At 51.7% G+C, this 14,235-nt stretch overlaps 1 protein-coding gene across 1 annotated transcript; it reads left to right on the forward strand.

Annotated features, from left to right (window-relative positions):
• Nucleotides 1–1,852: 1,852 nt before the first annotated feature.
• DNAJB13 (DnaJ heat shock protein family (Hsp40) member B13) lies at nt 1,853–12,525 on the forward strand. Its single transcript, XM_040964398.1, has 8 exons — nt 1,853–1,978; nt 6,319–6,422; nt 7,158–7,319; nt 9,230–9,387; nt 10,140–10,253; nt 11,122–11,235; nt 11,719–11,795; nt 12,235–12,525. The coding sequence occupies exons 1-8, from the start codon at nt 1,911–1,913 to the stop codon at nt 12,386–12,388; spliced, it is 951 nt and encodes a 316-aa protein (XP_040820332.1). The 5' UTR covers nt 1,853–1,910; the 3' UTR covers nt 12,389–12,525.
• The last annotated feature ends 1,710 nt before the right edge of the window (nt 12,526–14,235 follow it).

A 14,235-nucleotide genomic window follows, 5' to 3' on the forward strand; every position in this document is an offset into this window, starting at 1 on the left:
CCACAGTTGCAGATGAATAAAATCCCTTCTGTGGGGAGGGTGGGTATGGCCTATGCCCTTCTCTCTCTCCTCACCCCAGAAATAGGAAGAAGATGCAAAAAGCTTGGAAACCATGATCACACTCACTTCTCCCTAAGCTTAGATCCTTCCCACCCTGATCGACTATGCAAACATCATCAAAAAGTTTATGAATAAATAAATAAATACATAAATAAATAAAATTTAGTTGTGACAGAAAGTGTGCCAGGCATATGGAAGCTAGAACCAGGAACATTCAATGCCATCTGAAGAAAGTAGGTGTCTGTCAAGGCTCTGCTCTTCACGCCTTCACTGAGGCTGTGAGTACCTTAACATTCACTCTTAGGATCCCAAGCCAAGGTCACAAGAAGACAATGAATGCTTTTAAAAAATGTCATGCAAAAATGGACAAAAAATCTTTAAAAAAAAATTAATCACTGGGGCCATAATTAAACCACCTCCTGCATCCTTGCATCCCACATGGGTGCAGGTTTGAGTCTGAGCTGTTCCACATCCAATCTAGCTCCCCGTTAATAGCCTGGAAAAACAGTGGAGGATGGCCTAAGTGTTTGGGCCACTGCACCTATGGGAAGACTTGGAAGAAACTTGGTTCCTGGCTTATGACATTGTAGCCATTTGAGGAGTGCATCTGCAGACAGACAATCTTTCTATGAAGCTGCCTCTTGAAGAGATAATTTTTTTAAAAGATTTATTTATTTATTGGAAAGTCAGATATACAGAGAGGAGGAGAGACAGAGAGGAAGATCTTCCGTCCAATGATTCACTCCCTAAGTGAGCACAATGGCCAATGCTGTGCTGATCCGAAGCCAGGATCCAGGAACTTCTTCCAGGTATCCCACATGGGTGCAGGGTCCCAAAGCTTTGGGCCGTCCTCGACTACTTTCCCAGGCCACAAGCAGGGATCTGGATGGGAAGTGGAGCTGCCGGGATTAGAACCAGTGCCCATATGGAATCCTGGCGCGTTCAAGGCGAGGACTTTAGCCTCTAGGCCACGCCTCTGGGCCCGAGATAATTTTTTTTTTTCATGAGATGTAGCAAAACCATGTTGAAAGAGACATTTACAATCTCAGGTGTTGACAAGCAATCCATCTCTTATAGATGATCAATTAATGAATCACAAAAACTTATTTAAAATAATCTTTTAAATTGCTGCACTCCTTCAAAATAAAATTAAATAGAGCTGCTGAACTCCGAGGTTTGTGAATTGAGAGATCTTTATCAGAGGCACAGAATCAGCCCCAGTGTTTGGCTCCTTTTAAGAAACAAGGAGGCAGGGCCCGGCGCGGTGGCGCAAGTGGTTAAAGGGCCTCGCCTTGAACCCCCGGGATCCCATATGGGCGCCGGTTCTAATCCCGGCAGCCCTGCTTCCCTTCCAGCTCCCTGCCTGTGGCCCGGGAAAGCAGTCGAGGACAGCCCAAAGCTTTGGGAACCTGCACCCGCGTGGGAGACCCAGAAGAGGCTCCTGGCTTCGGATTGGCATAGTATCGGCCCATTGCGCTCACTTGGGGAGTGAATCATCGGCATAGTAGGAAGATCTTCCTCTCTGTCTCTCCTCTCTGTATATCTGCCTTTCCAATGAAAAAATAATAAAAATAAATCTTTACAAGAAACAAGGGAGACCCTGAAGAGGTTCCTGGCTTCGGATCGGCATAGTAGGAAGATCTTCCTCTCTGTCTCTCCTCTCTGTATATCCGCCTTTCCAATGAAAAAATAATAAAAATAAATCTTTACAAGAAACAAGGAGGCTGTTTGCTAAGTAAGGACTACAACTCCCAGGGTGCCCTTGTGCGGTTGTCAGGAGCAACCAAGGAACACAGACCAACAGCCTTGCTCGAGTATGAGGAGGATCCCAGGCTCAGTGTCAGCCAGCCATGGGCCAGGATTATTACTCTGTGCTCCAGATCACTCGCAACTCAGAGGATGCCCAGATCAAGAAGGCGTAAGTTGGAGTGGGGTCTTGGGTTTCATGGTGTGTCGGAGCAGGTGCCTCCCTCATCTTTTCCAAACCCAGCTTCTAGCACAGCTAGGGCGAGCAAGGCAATCCTTGCTGCTTTTACATCTTATATACTGTGCCCTGTCTTTGGATTGTGTCAGGCCCCAGGCTGGAAATTTGGATATCTTAGTTTTCACTCTGTCCCAACTCCTTCTCCCTTTATGATCTATGCTTCATCTCCTGTCCTTGGTCCTTTAGTTTTCCTGGCATGAAATAGGGACAAAAGAGCCATTTGAACTTTGTCCTGGATACAGTATTGCAGAGAACCAAGGGACCAAGAGGAGTAAAGTACTGAATGGGACTGAGGAGGCTCAGTCTCAATACATGCACTTCAAGGCCAGCCATGCATCCTGTGATTTTCCCTGTGGCTAGGTCTGAATCTAGAAACTTTGCCTGAGTGATCTCAGACTTGACTTGCGTGTCCCGCCAGTGCAGGGTCAGGTTCAGTTCAACACCTGCATCAGCCAGTGCACATACCAGTGGATGCAGCTGCCTGGTCAGTTCCACCCCAGCCTCATATCTCACATGAACTGATGAGTGCTGTAGCCTAGCCCAGCCAGCCCACCATAGACCTGGTCCTTATGCATACCAGTGGGTATTACAGCCTAGCCTGGGTGACTTCCAATAGCCCTTATCAGGCCTCTCCCAACCCTGGTTTTTGAGTATGCCAGCCTCTGCTAAGCCCAGTCCAGTCCAGCTTGCATCCTGCTTGGCTGTTGTGCACACCCATGGATGCTACAGCGTAGTTCAGCCTGACCTACTCCAGACACCAACAGCTGCCTCCACCTTGTCCAACCTATCCTTACGCCTATTTGCTCGTGCTCACCAGCAACAGTGACAGCCTAGCAAAGTAGTACCCACAGGTCCCCTGCCAGGCATACTCCCAATACCTGCCAGAGGGTACTGTGGTCCAGCTCTTGTGTGTACCAGTGGGTGTGACAGCCTAGCCTAGCCCAGCCCAGCCCAGCCCTGCTGGGCCCACCCTCAGTTCCAGTTTTCATCCTCACCAGTGGAAGCAGCAGCCCAGCAAGGAAGACCCCAGAGTTCCCCCACCAGGCCTACTCCCAGCTCCATGTATGCCAGTAGGTATTGTGGCCCAATCTGAGATGGATAGTCCCCAGTGTTGGCATTCACCAGGAGGTACTACAGCCAGGCTCAGCACAGTCTGCCCCCAGCTCTCACTAGCACATACAGCAGCCTAGCTCATTAGGCCCACCAACAGGAGCTATGGCCTAACAGGGGAGTTCCCCAAGTCCTCCTACCAGGCCAGCTACATGTGCCAGTGGGTGTTGCTGCCTAGACTGACATGGCTGGCCCTCAGTCCTGGTACTCACCAATGAATACTGCAGCCTAACCTGATTGGTCCCTACCTATTCTGGCTCTCATGTACCCTGGCAGGTATTGCAGCCCAGCTTGGCCCATGCCACATTCCATTCTGGCTTCTGCAAGTGCCAACAGGGGCTGGAGCCTAGTCCAATCTGGCCTGACCCTAGTCCCAGCGTACACATATGTTGATGGGTGCTGCAGCCTTGCCTAGCATGGTCTTCCCCTTAACCCCAGCTCTCACACTCTGAGCTGAAGCCCAACAAGGGAGTTACCAGAGTGCCCCATTCCAGCTCTGGGTCTTGTTGCCTGCTGATCGGTGTTTTGACCCAGCTTGGTATGGCCTACCTGCTGTCTTAGCTCTTGCTGATGGGTTATGCAGTCCAGCCCAGCCAATTGCAGCCTATATCCTGTCCTGGCTCTCATGTGGGCCAGTTCATGGATGCTGCAGCCTAGCCCAACCTGGCCTGCCTCTCTCCCCCTATACCTGGCATGCACAAATACTGACAAGTGCTGCAGCCTTGCCTGGCCTAGCCCACACTCAGCCCTGGTTCTTGTGCTCACCAGCGGGAGGTGCAGCTTGGTAGGGGAGTTCTTTAAGTTCCCCTACCAGGCCTACTCCCAGCCACGGATCTCATGGCATACCAGCAGGTGCCATGGCCTGCTTGGCATGGTCTGCCTTCATTATCGACCTTTGCATGTGCCACCAGGTACTGCAGCCTGGCCCCGCCTGGCCTCCTCACAGCCTCATCTCCCATTACTGTCAGGTGGATTCTTGTTGGGTGAGTTCTATGATCCAGCCTGGCTCAGTCTGTTACCACTTCTAGCTCTCCAAGTGAACCTGAGGGTGCTGCAATCCCAGCATTCCACAAAGATGAGACCACAAGTTCACTACAGAATCTGCCCCAGATCCAGGTCTTGGTGGGCATCCAGGTTTTGGTGGGTATTGCACCCCAGCCTGACATGGCCCACCCCCTGCTACAACTCTCACAAGCAGGTATTCTGGCTTAGCCTAGCCAGGCATTTCCTCAATTCCACCTTTTGCAAACACCAGCAGGCATATGATACTATTTAACCCAGCCCAGGTTATTTAACCCATCCATGTGGGTGGATGCCTTGACTTGACCCAGACATACCATCTGATTTTCCCCCTCTAAACCAGTCTCAGCTGTCTTGCCTACCTGTGGGTACAGTAACCAGGTCTATGGAAGACCCCAGAAGTCAGTCCGTGCCCTCAGCCACTCCCACTCTAACATGTCTATTCTGTAGCACTACCCAGTTCCCCCAACCTGAGGGCCAGCCAAGCATTCCACACCTTCCCCAGTTTAAAAAAAAAGCATGGGGTGGGGGTACGGGAGTACAGCTTGATAGCTCAATGGCCAATCCTTACCTTGCAAGTGCCAGAATCTCATATGAGCTCCAGTTTGCATCCCACCTGCTCCTCTTCCCTGCTTATGGCCTGAGAAAACAGTAGAGGAGAGCCCAAAGCCTTGGGCCCCTGCACCTGCACCTGCATGGAAAACCTTAAGAAGTTCCTGAGTCCCTGGCTTTAGATCAGCTCAGCCCCAGCCACTGAGGCCATTTAGAGAGCAAATCAATGAGAGTAAGATATTTGTCTCTCTTTCTCCATAAATTTTGATATGCCTTTCCAATAAAAACAAACACAACTTAAAAAAAAAAAAAGGAATAAGCAACTATGCTGGGATAATGGTATAATTAACATAAATTTGGCATTAACCAGGCCCAGAATGCCCACCAGTTACTGGCTGGTTTTCTCCCATCAGTGTAACCTACCTGCCTAGGTACAAGGCAACCCAGGCAATTGCCTAAAGCTGGGACTGTGAACTTAAAAAAAAGGAAAAAAAGGATTAATTTATTTTTATGTGAGAGGCAAAATTACACAGAGAGAGGGAAAGAAAGATAAAGAACTGCCATTTGGGCCTAGCGGCTAAAGTCCGTCTGCTAATTCACTCCCCAAGTGGCTGCAATGGCCAGAGCTGAGTTGATCCGAAGCCAGGAGCCAGGAGCGTCTTTTGGGTCTCCCATAAGGTGCAGGATTCCAAGGCTTTGAACCATTTTCTACTGCTTTCACAGGCCACAAGCAGAGAGCTGGATGGAAAATGGAGCCGCCAGGACATGAACCAGTGCCCATATGGGATCTGGTACATGCAAGGCGAGGATTCAGCCCCTAGGCTACCACGTCGCCCCCTGTGAACTTTCTGAGGACCCTCAGTAGCCATCATGTGCTGCCTCCAAGCTGCATTAGCAAGAAATCTGGATCAGAAACTCAGAGCAACTGAGCTCAGAGCTGACACTCGGATACAGGATGTGGTGGCCTAAGCAGTAGTGTCTACAATGCCTGCCCTGTCACCTGGAATTCTTAAGCAGGCATTAGGTATTTAGAGAACAAACATTCTGATTGGCCACAAGATTAACAGCTTTTGTTGATTAGACTATGAGAAGGGAATGAAAGACACATTGATTTTGGTTGCACTGGGAGGCAGTCAGCAACGGCCCAAGTACTTGCTTTGGTCCCTGCTGCCACTGTGGAAGACCCAGGTTGAGCTACAGGCTCCGGATCCAGCTGCAGATACTGTGGAAATTAGGGGAGGAAACCAGTGGGTGAGAGATATCTGTCTCTCTGCCTTTCGATTGAAAATGAAATATTATAAATAATAAAGGAGGCAGGGAAGGGAGGATTGAGTAGGGCTAGTCACCTTGAACCTCCAGCCAAGGGCTCCTGTTAGGGGAGTGCCTGTATGAGGGGTAGGGGGTGAGGGGCAGCTTTGGCCTTGGCTGGGGTACCTGCTGGGCTGTCAGTCAACCCTGCGCCCTCCTGGTATCTGTCCAGGAAGATGAACATTGCCCAGCTCACACCAGACTTGCAAGCGCGGCGGGAAAGCACAGCGCGGCTCAGCCCAGCGGCCACCGTGACAAAGGCGCACACTACCTTTCCCCTGCAGGTACCGGAAGCTGGCTCTGAAGAACCACCCGTTGAAATCCAGTGAGCCGTCCGCAGCGGAAACCTTCAGGCAGATAGCCGAGGCCTACGACGTGCTGAGCGACCGTGAGTGCCTGTGGCGACGCCCACCCTTCACGCAGGGCCCACCTGGAGCCGAGACGGGCGGGTTTCTGAGGGAGTCTCTAGACGGGCGGGTTTTCTGAGTGACCATCCCTCAAAAAACTACCTCAGCGAAGAAAACAACAAATGGTCGCCTTCCCCGTGGACACACCTCGGGAGGGCGGAGGACACCGTGCTCCCCTCAGAGAAGGGCAGCCGTCCGCAACCGAGGGGCAGAAGGCGGGGCCAAGCATGCGCATCACGTGTCCCGAGCCGCCGGGGCAGAGCGCCAGGGAGAGGCCAGGAGCAGAGAGCATGTCTCTTCTGTGGAGATCAGAAGAGTGGTGAGACATGGGGATCCGTGGTGGACTAGAGCTTTCTCTGAGGGCTTGTCCTGGAGTTGAGGGTGCTGGACAGCAACGTGGCTGGCTTCTCTAGCTTCCAGCCCCGAGTGTTAAGCATTTCAGGGTTCACAGATGCTAGGATGTTAAAACTCTAATATTCTTAGACTCTAAAATGATGAGTTTCTGCGGTTCTCATTATCCCAGCAAAGCCAGGAGTCATGTGGATAGACCGAAGGCAAATCCCAAGCCTGGATTCTGACCTTGGCCTCATCTCTTCCAGTCAAATCCACTTCCGGCCCATTCTCTTTCCGGTGGTTTGGATGGGGAGGGGGACATACCCATGTCTACCCTGCATGAGTTGACCCTGAACATCCAGCTTCTCATTCCATATCCACAGCTGTGAAGAGAGGCATCTATGACAAGTTTGGAGAGGAGGGCCTGAAGGGCGGAGTTCCCCTGGAGTTTGGATCCCAGACCCCGTGGACAACTGGTTACGTCTTCCACGGCAATCCTACCAAGGTTTTTCATGAGTTCTTTGGTGGAGACAACCCCTTCAGTGGTAAGACAGCTCATCTACCTTGCCTGATGGGATACAACTGGAAAAGACAGCTTTCTTTGGATAGTTTTATTATTCTGAGATGCGCGTGCACACACAGAATAGGTGTTTTTTTGTTTTGTTTTGTTTTGTTTTGTTTTGTTTTGTTTTGTTTTTAAAGGTTAAACAGGACACAGGTATTGTGGCAGAACTAGTTAAGTTACTGTTTGGGATGACTACATCCCATGTGAATACCAGTTTGGGTCATAGCTGCTCCACTTCTGATATGGTTCCCTGCTGATTGTGCCTGGGAAAGCAAGTAAATGATGGCCCAAATTTTGGGCCCCTTCCACCCATGTGGGAGACCCAAATGGAATTTCAAGTTCCTGTCTTCTGCCAAACTATTGAGGCCATTTGGGGAGTGAGCCCACAGATAGAGGATTCTCTAACTACCCCCAACACACGCACACACACACACACACACACACACACACACACACACTGTGACTCTACTTTACAAAGAAATAAATCTTTAAAAAAAAAAAAAACAAAAAAACCTGAAAGGCTGGAATCTGATGCAGTAACCTCGTGGCTAAATCCTTGCCTTGCACTCACCGGGATCCCATATGGGCACCAGTTTATGTCCTAGCTGATCCACTTGCCATCCAACTCCCTGCTTGTGGCCTGGGAAATCAGTAGAAGATGCCCAAAGCCTTTGGGACCCTGCACCCATGTGGGAAATCCAGAGGAAGCCCCTGGCTTCAGATCGGCTCAGCTCCACCTATTGTGGTCACTTGACGAGTGAACTAGTGGACGAAAGATCTTTCTCTCTGTCTCTTCTTCTTTCTGTACATCTGACTTTCCAAGAAAAATAAGTAAATCTTAAAACAACAACAACAACAAAAAAACGCACAAGAAAACAAGTCCTTCAAAAACTGCTGTTTCAAATTAGCCTATCAAGAGAGCTGTTCTTTCTCGCAATCACATAGGTCAACCCCGATTCCAGTGGTGCTTGACTTACCTCCAACAAATATGGAACGAGTGGGGCCCACGGGAATACTGCTGCCCAGAAGACCCCTATCTCCAAGACAGTGTTAAACAGCTCCAGCTGAAGCCACAGACACATGCCTCCTTTGGCTCTTCCTGCCTTCCCAATAGCTCAGAGTTTAGCCAATGAACACAATTCAGCAGCAGTCTGGGAAATATTAGCTCTGCAGATTTCTCCAGTGCAGAGTGTACAGGGGGTAGGGGGGAATGGACGGAATGCCAGGTGCCGGTGCATCCACCAGGGGCAGTTTATAACTGAGTATTTTGAAATGTCTATCTAGGATTTAGTTTCATTCCTTTGTAAGGCAGAGATGAAACAGAAAGGAAGGAAGACTGCAATGGCTCACTTCCCTAATGCCTGCAATAGGCAGAGTGGACCAGGGTGAAACTAGGAACCTAGTGCTCCATCCTGGTCTCACACATGGGTAGCAGGGGCCCAAGCACTGGATCCCTGATCTGCTGCCGTCCAGGCACAATAGCAGTGCACCCATATGCCTACACCGCAGGAGTCTTTTCTGGCACTCCCTGGTGCCACCACTAGAGGATGCAGCTCTCTTTCCTGGTACGTTGCAGTAGAGGAGGGGTTGGAGGGGAGGGGATGGTTGAGGTACTTCCCCATATTGGAGGAGGAAGAATCAGAGAAGCTGGCTGTGGAACGCAGGAGGGGGTGCGGGGAAGGAGAGAGAGAAGATTCTAAGGTGGTGGGTGAAGCAGTGGGATCTGGCAAGGCCTAGGTTATCTGAGTCTGAGAGGTGGGGCTAGGATGCTGGTGGTAATTATGCTTAGGGCCTTGAAGAGGAGGTGAGAGCAAGACTGGGAGATGTGTGTATCCCTGAATCCAAGTCTGAGGACATGGTTTCTGTTACTCCTCTCCTTACCTCCCATAGAGTTTTTTGACACAGATGGAAATGAGGTGGATTTGAACTTTGGAGGGCTCCGGGGCCGAGGGGTTAAGAAGCAGGAACCCCCAATTGAACGAGATCTGTATTTATCACTGGAAGACTTATTCTTTGGCTGCACCAAAAAAATTAAGATTTCTCGGCGGGTGAGTACTGGGCTGGTGCATGATGGAAGCCCAGAGCCACCTCCCTTCCTCACCCTGGCAGCTAAGATGTGGCTCAATGGAATCATCAGGCACTCTTAGCTTGACAGTCCTTAGGGCTCCCAGATATAGAAGCTGGGTAGAACCCTTGAGGGCATCAGCCTCTTTTTCCCAGGGCATCAGTCTCTCTGTACCATCCACTTTCCCTCCACTCAGCCCCTCCCACATCCCCACCTCCAGAAGGAACCTGGAGGGCTACCAGGGGGAGGAGACTCCTTGAATCCTGCTCTCTGGTCATCACCAGACCATACCTCCAGGGTTCCCACTGGTGTGTGCCTGATGGAGTAAGAAGGACATGTGGGCAGAGAGTCTGCAGGGTGACCAAGGTTGAGGATCCCAGAGTCCCATGCTTGCTGGGAAGAGTAGAGTGGATGCTGGCCACTGCCATACTGTGGACCAGCCGCTGGGGCAAGGGTGGACAGCACAATGGAGATTGCGTGGGTGAGGCTCAGATGTGCTGGTTTCTGTGTGCTTTATCCCTCTGGGATGAGAAACTTATGCAGGAACAGCATCTCTGGGGTTTGGAGGGAAGAACTGAGTACATTCTCCCGTGCATGATGGGCTAAGCCTGGGAGCTTCTGAGGGTGGGAGTGGTGGGTTTAGCTAACTTGTACCAGCTGCTTGGCCTCTCAGGTCTCAGCTCTGTGACACCCCTGCCACCTGGAACCTTGGGTTCTTGGCTCCTGTTGCCACAGGTGCTGAATGAGGACAGGTACTCGTCCACCATCAAGGACAAGATCCTGACAATCGACGTGCGGCCTGGCTGGAGGCAGGGTACACGCATTACCTTTGAGAAGGAAGGGGACCAGGTGAGGGGCTGAGGGAAGCAGAGGAGGGAAGAACAGGATACAGAGCACGAAGGACAGTCCCTGATGCTGCCTTGGTGTCCTTCTGGGGAGCCAAGGCCAGAGAGGGAGGGGCCTCATGCAGAGCAGGGGAAAAGAAGTGGGCTGGAAAAGAAGAAGCAAGCTTTGACCTCATGCGGTTGGTTGCCGGACTTCTCTGAATAAGCCTTGCTACAAAAGTTGCTCAGCAGCCTTGGTGAGTCAGACACTTATTTAAAGCAAAAGAGAACTGAAGCTCCAAGATGAGGCCAAGGGCTTGAGTGTCTGGGTGGAGAAAAAGGACTTCTCTCCACATTGCCTGCCCCCTTTCTCATTTACAAAAATAAGTTGTTTCCATAAAAATAAATGCCTGCAAGACCCAACTATCATGCTTGCCACCTCTGGGAAGCCTTCTCTGACCTCTCCTTGAAGGTCAGTTCCTCCCAGAGCCCTCAGCCTCTGGGGCTTCCCTTTAGCCTTGAGTGTGATTCACAGTGTGGCTGGCCTCGCTAGACCCAGAACCTTTGTAGGGAGTGGGAAGTAGGCTGATTCCCTAGAAGAAGGGACCATGGCAGGGCTTTGTTGACTTACGCTTGGCGAGTCCAGGAGTTTGGAGTAGGACTTGCTGAACCCTGTGCTCCATCCATCACCTGAGGGTGGCTGTTATGGGCATGCTCAGTAGAAGAGAAGTCATGGGTCCAGGGCACAATCTATCCAGAAAGGCTCTCCTGGAAAACCTGCTCTAATCCTCCCATTGTGCAGTTAGGGCCCTGGAGGTTAGAAGAGGCAAAAAGTTGCCCACAGGACATCCAGTCCACCTAGTCCCTCTCCCTCCTTGTCCTCTCCTGCCCAGGGCCCCAACGTCACCCCAGCCGACATCATCTTCATTGTGAAGGAGAAACTGCACCCTCGCTTCCGCCGGGAGAACGATAACCTCATCTTTGTGAACCCCATCCCTTTGGGCAAGGTGATCAGGCAGGAGGTCAGCGGGGAGGGCTTCTGTTCCAGGTGGGGGTCTCCACCTCCAATCTCCCTGCTCCCTCCTCCCTGCTGCACAAGCCTGCATGCAAATCCACACTCCTGTCTCAGCAGCTCTGCCCTGCCCACATCCTGCCCTGTCCTGCTGCTCAACCTCCATCCTCATGTTGCTATGGACACTCCCCCCCATGTCCCACAGGGGCCTTATCACCTGGCATCACAGCTGTGCCCCAGCACATGGTCCAGGGGCCTCAGCTCCCATACACACTTTTTATTGCCATCTTGATCACACCATGTTTCCTACATCAGCCTCAGGGTTACCTGCCACTCTGTGAGCCCTGGAAGGGAGGTCACAGAGTGGTTGTTTGTCACCCTGGTGCCCAATCCAGGGCCTGTCACTGGATAGCCTGGTGCAAGACTTCTTAAGAAGGATGGCCACGGTGACCCTCCCTACCTCCCTGCCCCTCTCCAGGCACTCACCTGCTGCACCGTGGAGGTGAAGACATTAGATGACCGACTGCTCAACATCCCTATCAATGACATCATCCAGTGAGTTCATCTGCCTTGAGCCCCAGTAGCAGAGAGGCAGGCTTGGCCTGGGGCTTCAGGGACGGTGTGTGCAGGCTGCAGTCAGTCCTAGAGTCCTGTTCTGAGAGGGGAGGAGAGGACTGAGGGACAGCCCATTCTCTAGCCCTGATGCTCAGGACTGCCTGACTTGCACAAAGCCACCGTGGAGCCTGGAGATTGCCAGTGCTGTACTAGCCCTCTGCTGTCTCTGCCCTCTGAGCCACTTGTCTCCCTTGGCATGGGAAAGTTCGTCCTTCAGCCTGGCACCCTCGCTCCACCCCAGGGTCTGCTCACCCTTTGCTCACCCAGGGGCCCCTGTGAATAGGTGTCCCGGTGAGCCCCACACTCTGTTTGTCTTTGGGATCAGTGAGCAGGGGGCCCTGCTTGCTGAGCCCGCTTCTTCCATATCCTCCCAACTCAGTCCCAAGTACTTTAAGAAGGTGCCGGGCGAGGGCATGCCTTTACCTGAGGACCCTGAGCAAAAGGGAGATCTCTTCATCTTTTTCGACATCCAGTTTCCCACCCACCTCACACCACAGAAGAAGCGGATGCTGCGTCAGGCCCTGCTGACCTAGCTCCACAGGCTGGGGCCAGGGGCTTGGATGAGGCCAGCTGGGCCTGAATGAGCCCTGCTCCCACAGCCACACTATGCTCAGCTGTGATGCGAGTGGGGACTCACATCAACATAATAAAGATTTATTTTCTATCCCGTAGCTGCACACAGAAGATTGTGTTGGGCAGGAGCCTCCCACCTTGCTTCTGGTGGGGGCCTGAGGGAAAAGTGAACTCACCAAGGCCCCTGTTCTGGCACCATGATGTGGGCAGTGCCTGAGGGCCTCGGAGTCTCTGGGATCCCATCTTGGCACAGGGGAGCTATGCTGGAAGGGTGGGCTCTGTGGTATGGCGTGAGCACAGGAAGACTGTAGCACGAGTCAAACTCGGGTGCCCTGTCACTCTGGCTTCAGTGACAAAGCTAGCCTGAGAACCTGGTAAGCTACTTCCCACTCACACTGCTCTTCGTAACAGCAGCAAGACCACACAAGCTCTGGCCTGGCCTTTACAGGATAGACTAGGAGACAGGAGACCAGGTTGGGCCTCTGCCCTAATGACTTGCTGTGAAGATTAAGTGGAAGTGCTTGGTGACTTCATGGAGAGTTCCAGCATCACTGGCCATGTGGCCTGGAGGAGGCCCAGGCTTCAGGCCTTGTGGGCAGCTGCAGCCCAAGCTACCATCCCGAGTGTGAGATATATACTCTGGCTCATGAGACTGGGTGGGCGTTCCTCTGGAGAGGCTAGAGGTGACAATAAAAGGCTCCAGGTCATCTGAAGTGCTTGGAATCCCACCGTCCAAAGCATTATATTAGTGTCAGGTGTTTTTCTTAACTGAAGGTTTGGTGGTACTGGGCAGCCTTTTTAAATTTTTTTTTAAGATTTATTTATTTGAGAGGCACAGTTACAGAGAGAGAGAGAGAGAAATCTTCCATTCACTGGTTCACTCTCTAGATATCTGCAATAGCCAGAGCTGGATCAGGCTGAAGCCAGGAGCCTGGGGTTTCTTCTGGGTTGCCCATGTGGGTTCAGGGGACCACACACCTGGACCATCCTCCATGGCGTTTTTAGGCCATTGGCAGGGAGGTGAGTAGGAAGTAGAACAGCCAGGACATGGACCAGTACCCATATGCTGGCATCACAGGCAACGACTTAGCTTGCTATGCCACAACGGCTGCCATTTTTTAGGTCACCACAAATGCAGCAGCAGGAAGACATGGAGATGAAGGCTCTGGACCTAGGATTCTAGAAAGCACTGTGGTGTAGCAGGCTTAGCAGCCACCTGTGGCACCAGCATCTCATGTGATTGCTAATTCAAATCCCAGATGCTCTTCTACCAATCCAACTCCCTGTCTGTGCTCTGGGAAAGTGACAGAAGATGGCCCATGTGCCTGGGACCCTGTACCCATGCAGGAGACCCAAATGAAGTCCTTGGCTTCAGCTTAGCCTAGTTCTGGTCACTATGCCCATTTAGGATGTGAACTAGCAGATGGAAATTCTCTATCTCTCCTCTCTATGTAACTTTTTCCAATAAATCTCTGTAAGCTTAAAAAAAAAGCCAGCAATACATTTTGGGATCAGACAACAGGCCTCATTCAGTGCATCACTAACCAGCTGTATGTTCCCAGGCAGATCCCCTTCCCTCTCTGAGCTTGTGTTTACAAGCCTAGCTTGCAAGCCTGAGTGGAATTTGGATGAGTGGGCTCTACCTGGCCTGGCTGGGCCCCAGGTAGAGGGTTAATGGCAGCCTCCCTGTCCTGGGTGGGGCAACAGGAAAGCCTGCGTCTCACCCACATGGTGAGGTTCTTAGGCCTATGAGCTCCAGAAGACCCTCGGCGCTACCTAGGAGTCAGGCCAAGCAGTGCCTGCCCAC

Source organism: Ochotona curzoniae, unplaced genomic scaffold (assembly GCF_017591425.1).
Source record: "Ochotona curzoniae isolate NIBS_2020 unplaced genomic scaffold, NIBS_Ocur_1.0 scaffold_3223, whole genome shotgun sequence".
NCBI classification, from domain to species: domain Eukaryota; kingdom Metazoa; phylum Chordata; class Mammalia; order Lagomorpha; family Ochotonidae; genus Ochotona; species Ochotona curzoniae.

Excerpts from the sequence above, each read along its gene's own strand:
- DNAJB13 (XM_040964398.1), top strand. The coding sequence starts at position 1,911 with ATGGGCCAGGATTATTACTCTGTGCTCCAGATCACTCGCAACTCAGAG. Across the intron at positions 11,236-11,718 it reads ACCCCATCCCTTTGGGCAAG|GCACTCACCTGCTGCACCGT; the intron begins GTGATCAGGCAG and ends GCCCCTCTCCAG. Across the intron at positions 11,796-12,234 it reads CCTATCAATGACATCATCCA|TCCCAAGTACTTTAAGAAGG; the intron begins GTGAGTTCATCT and ends CTCCCAACTCAG.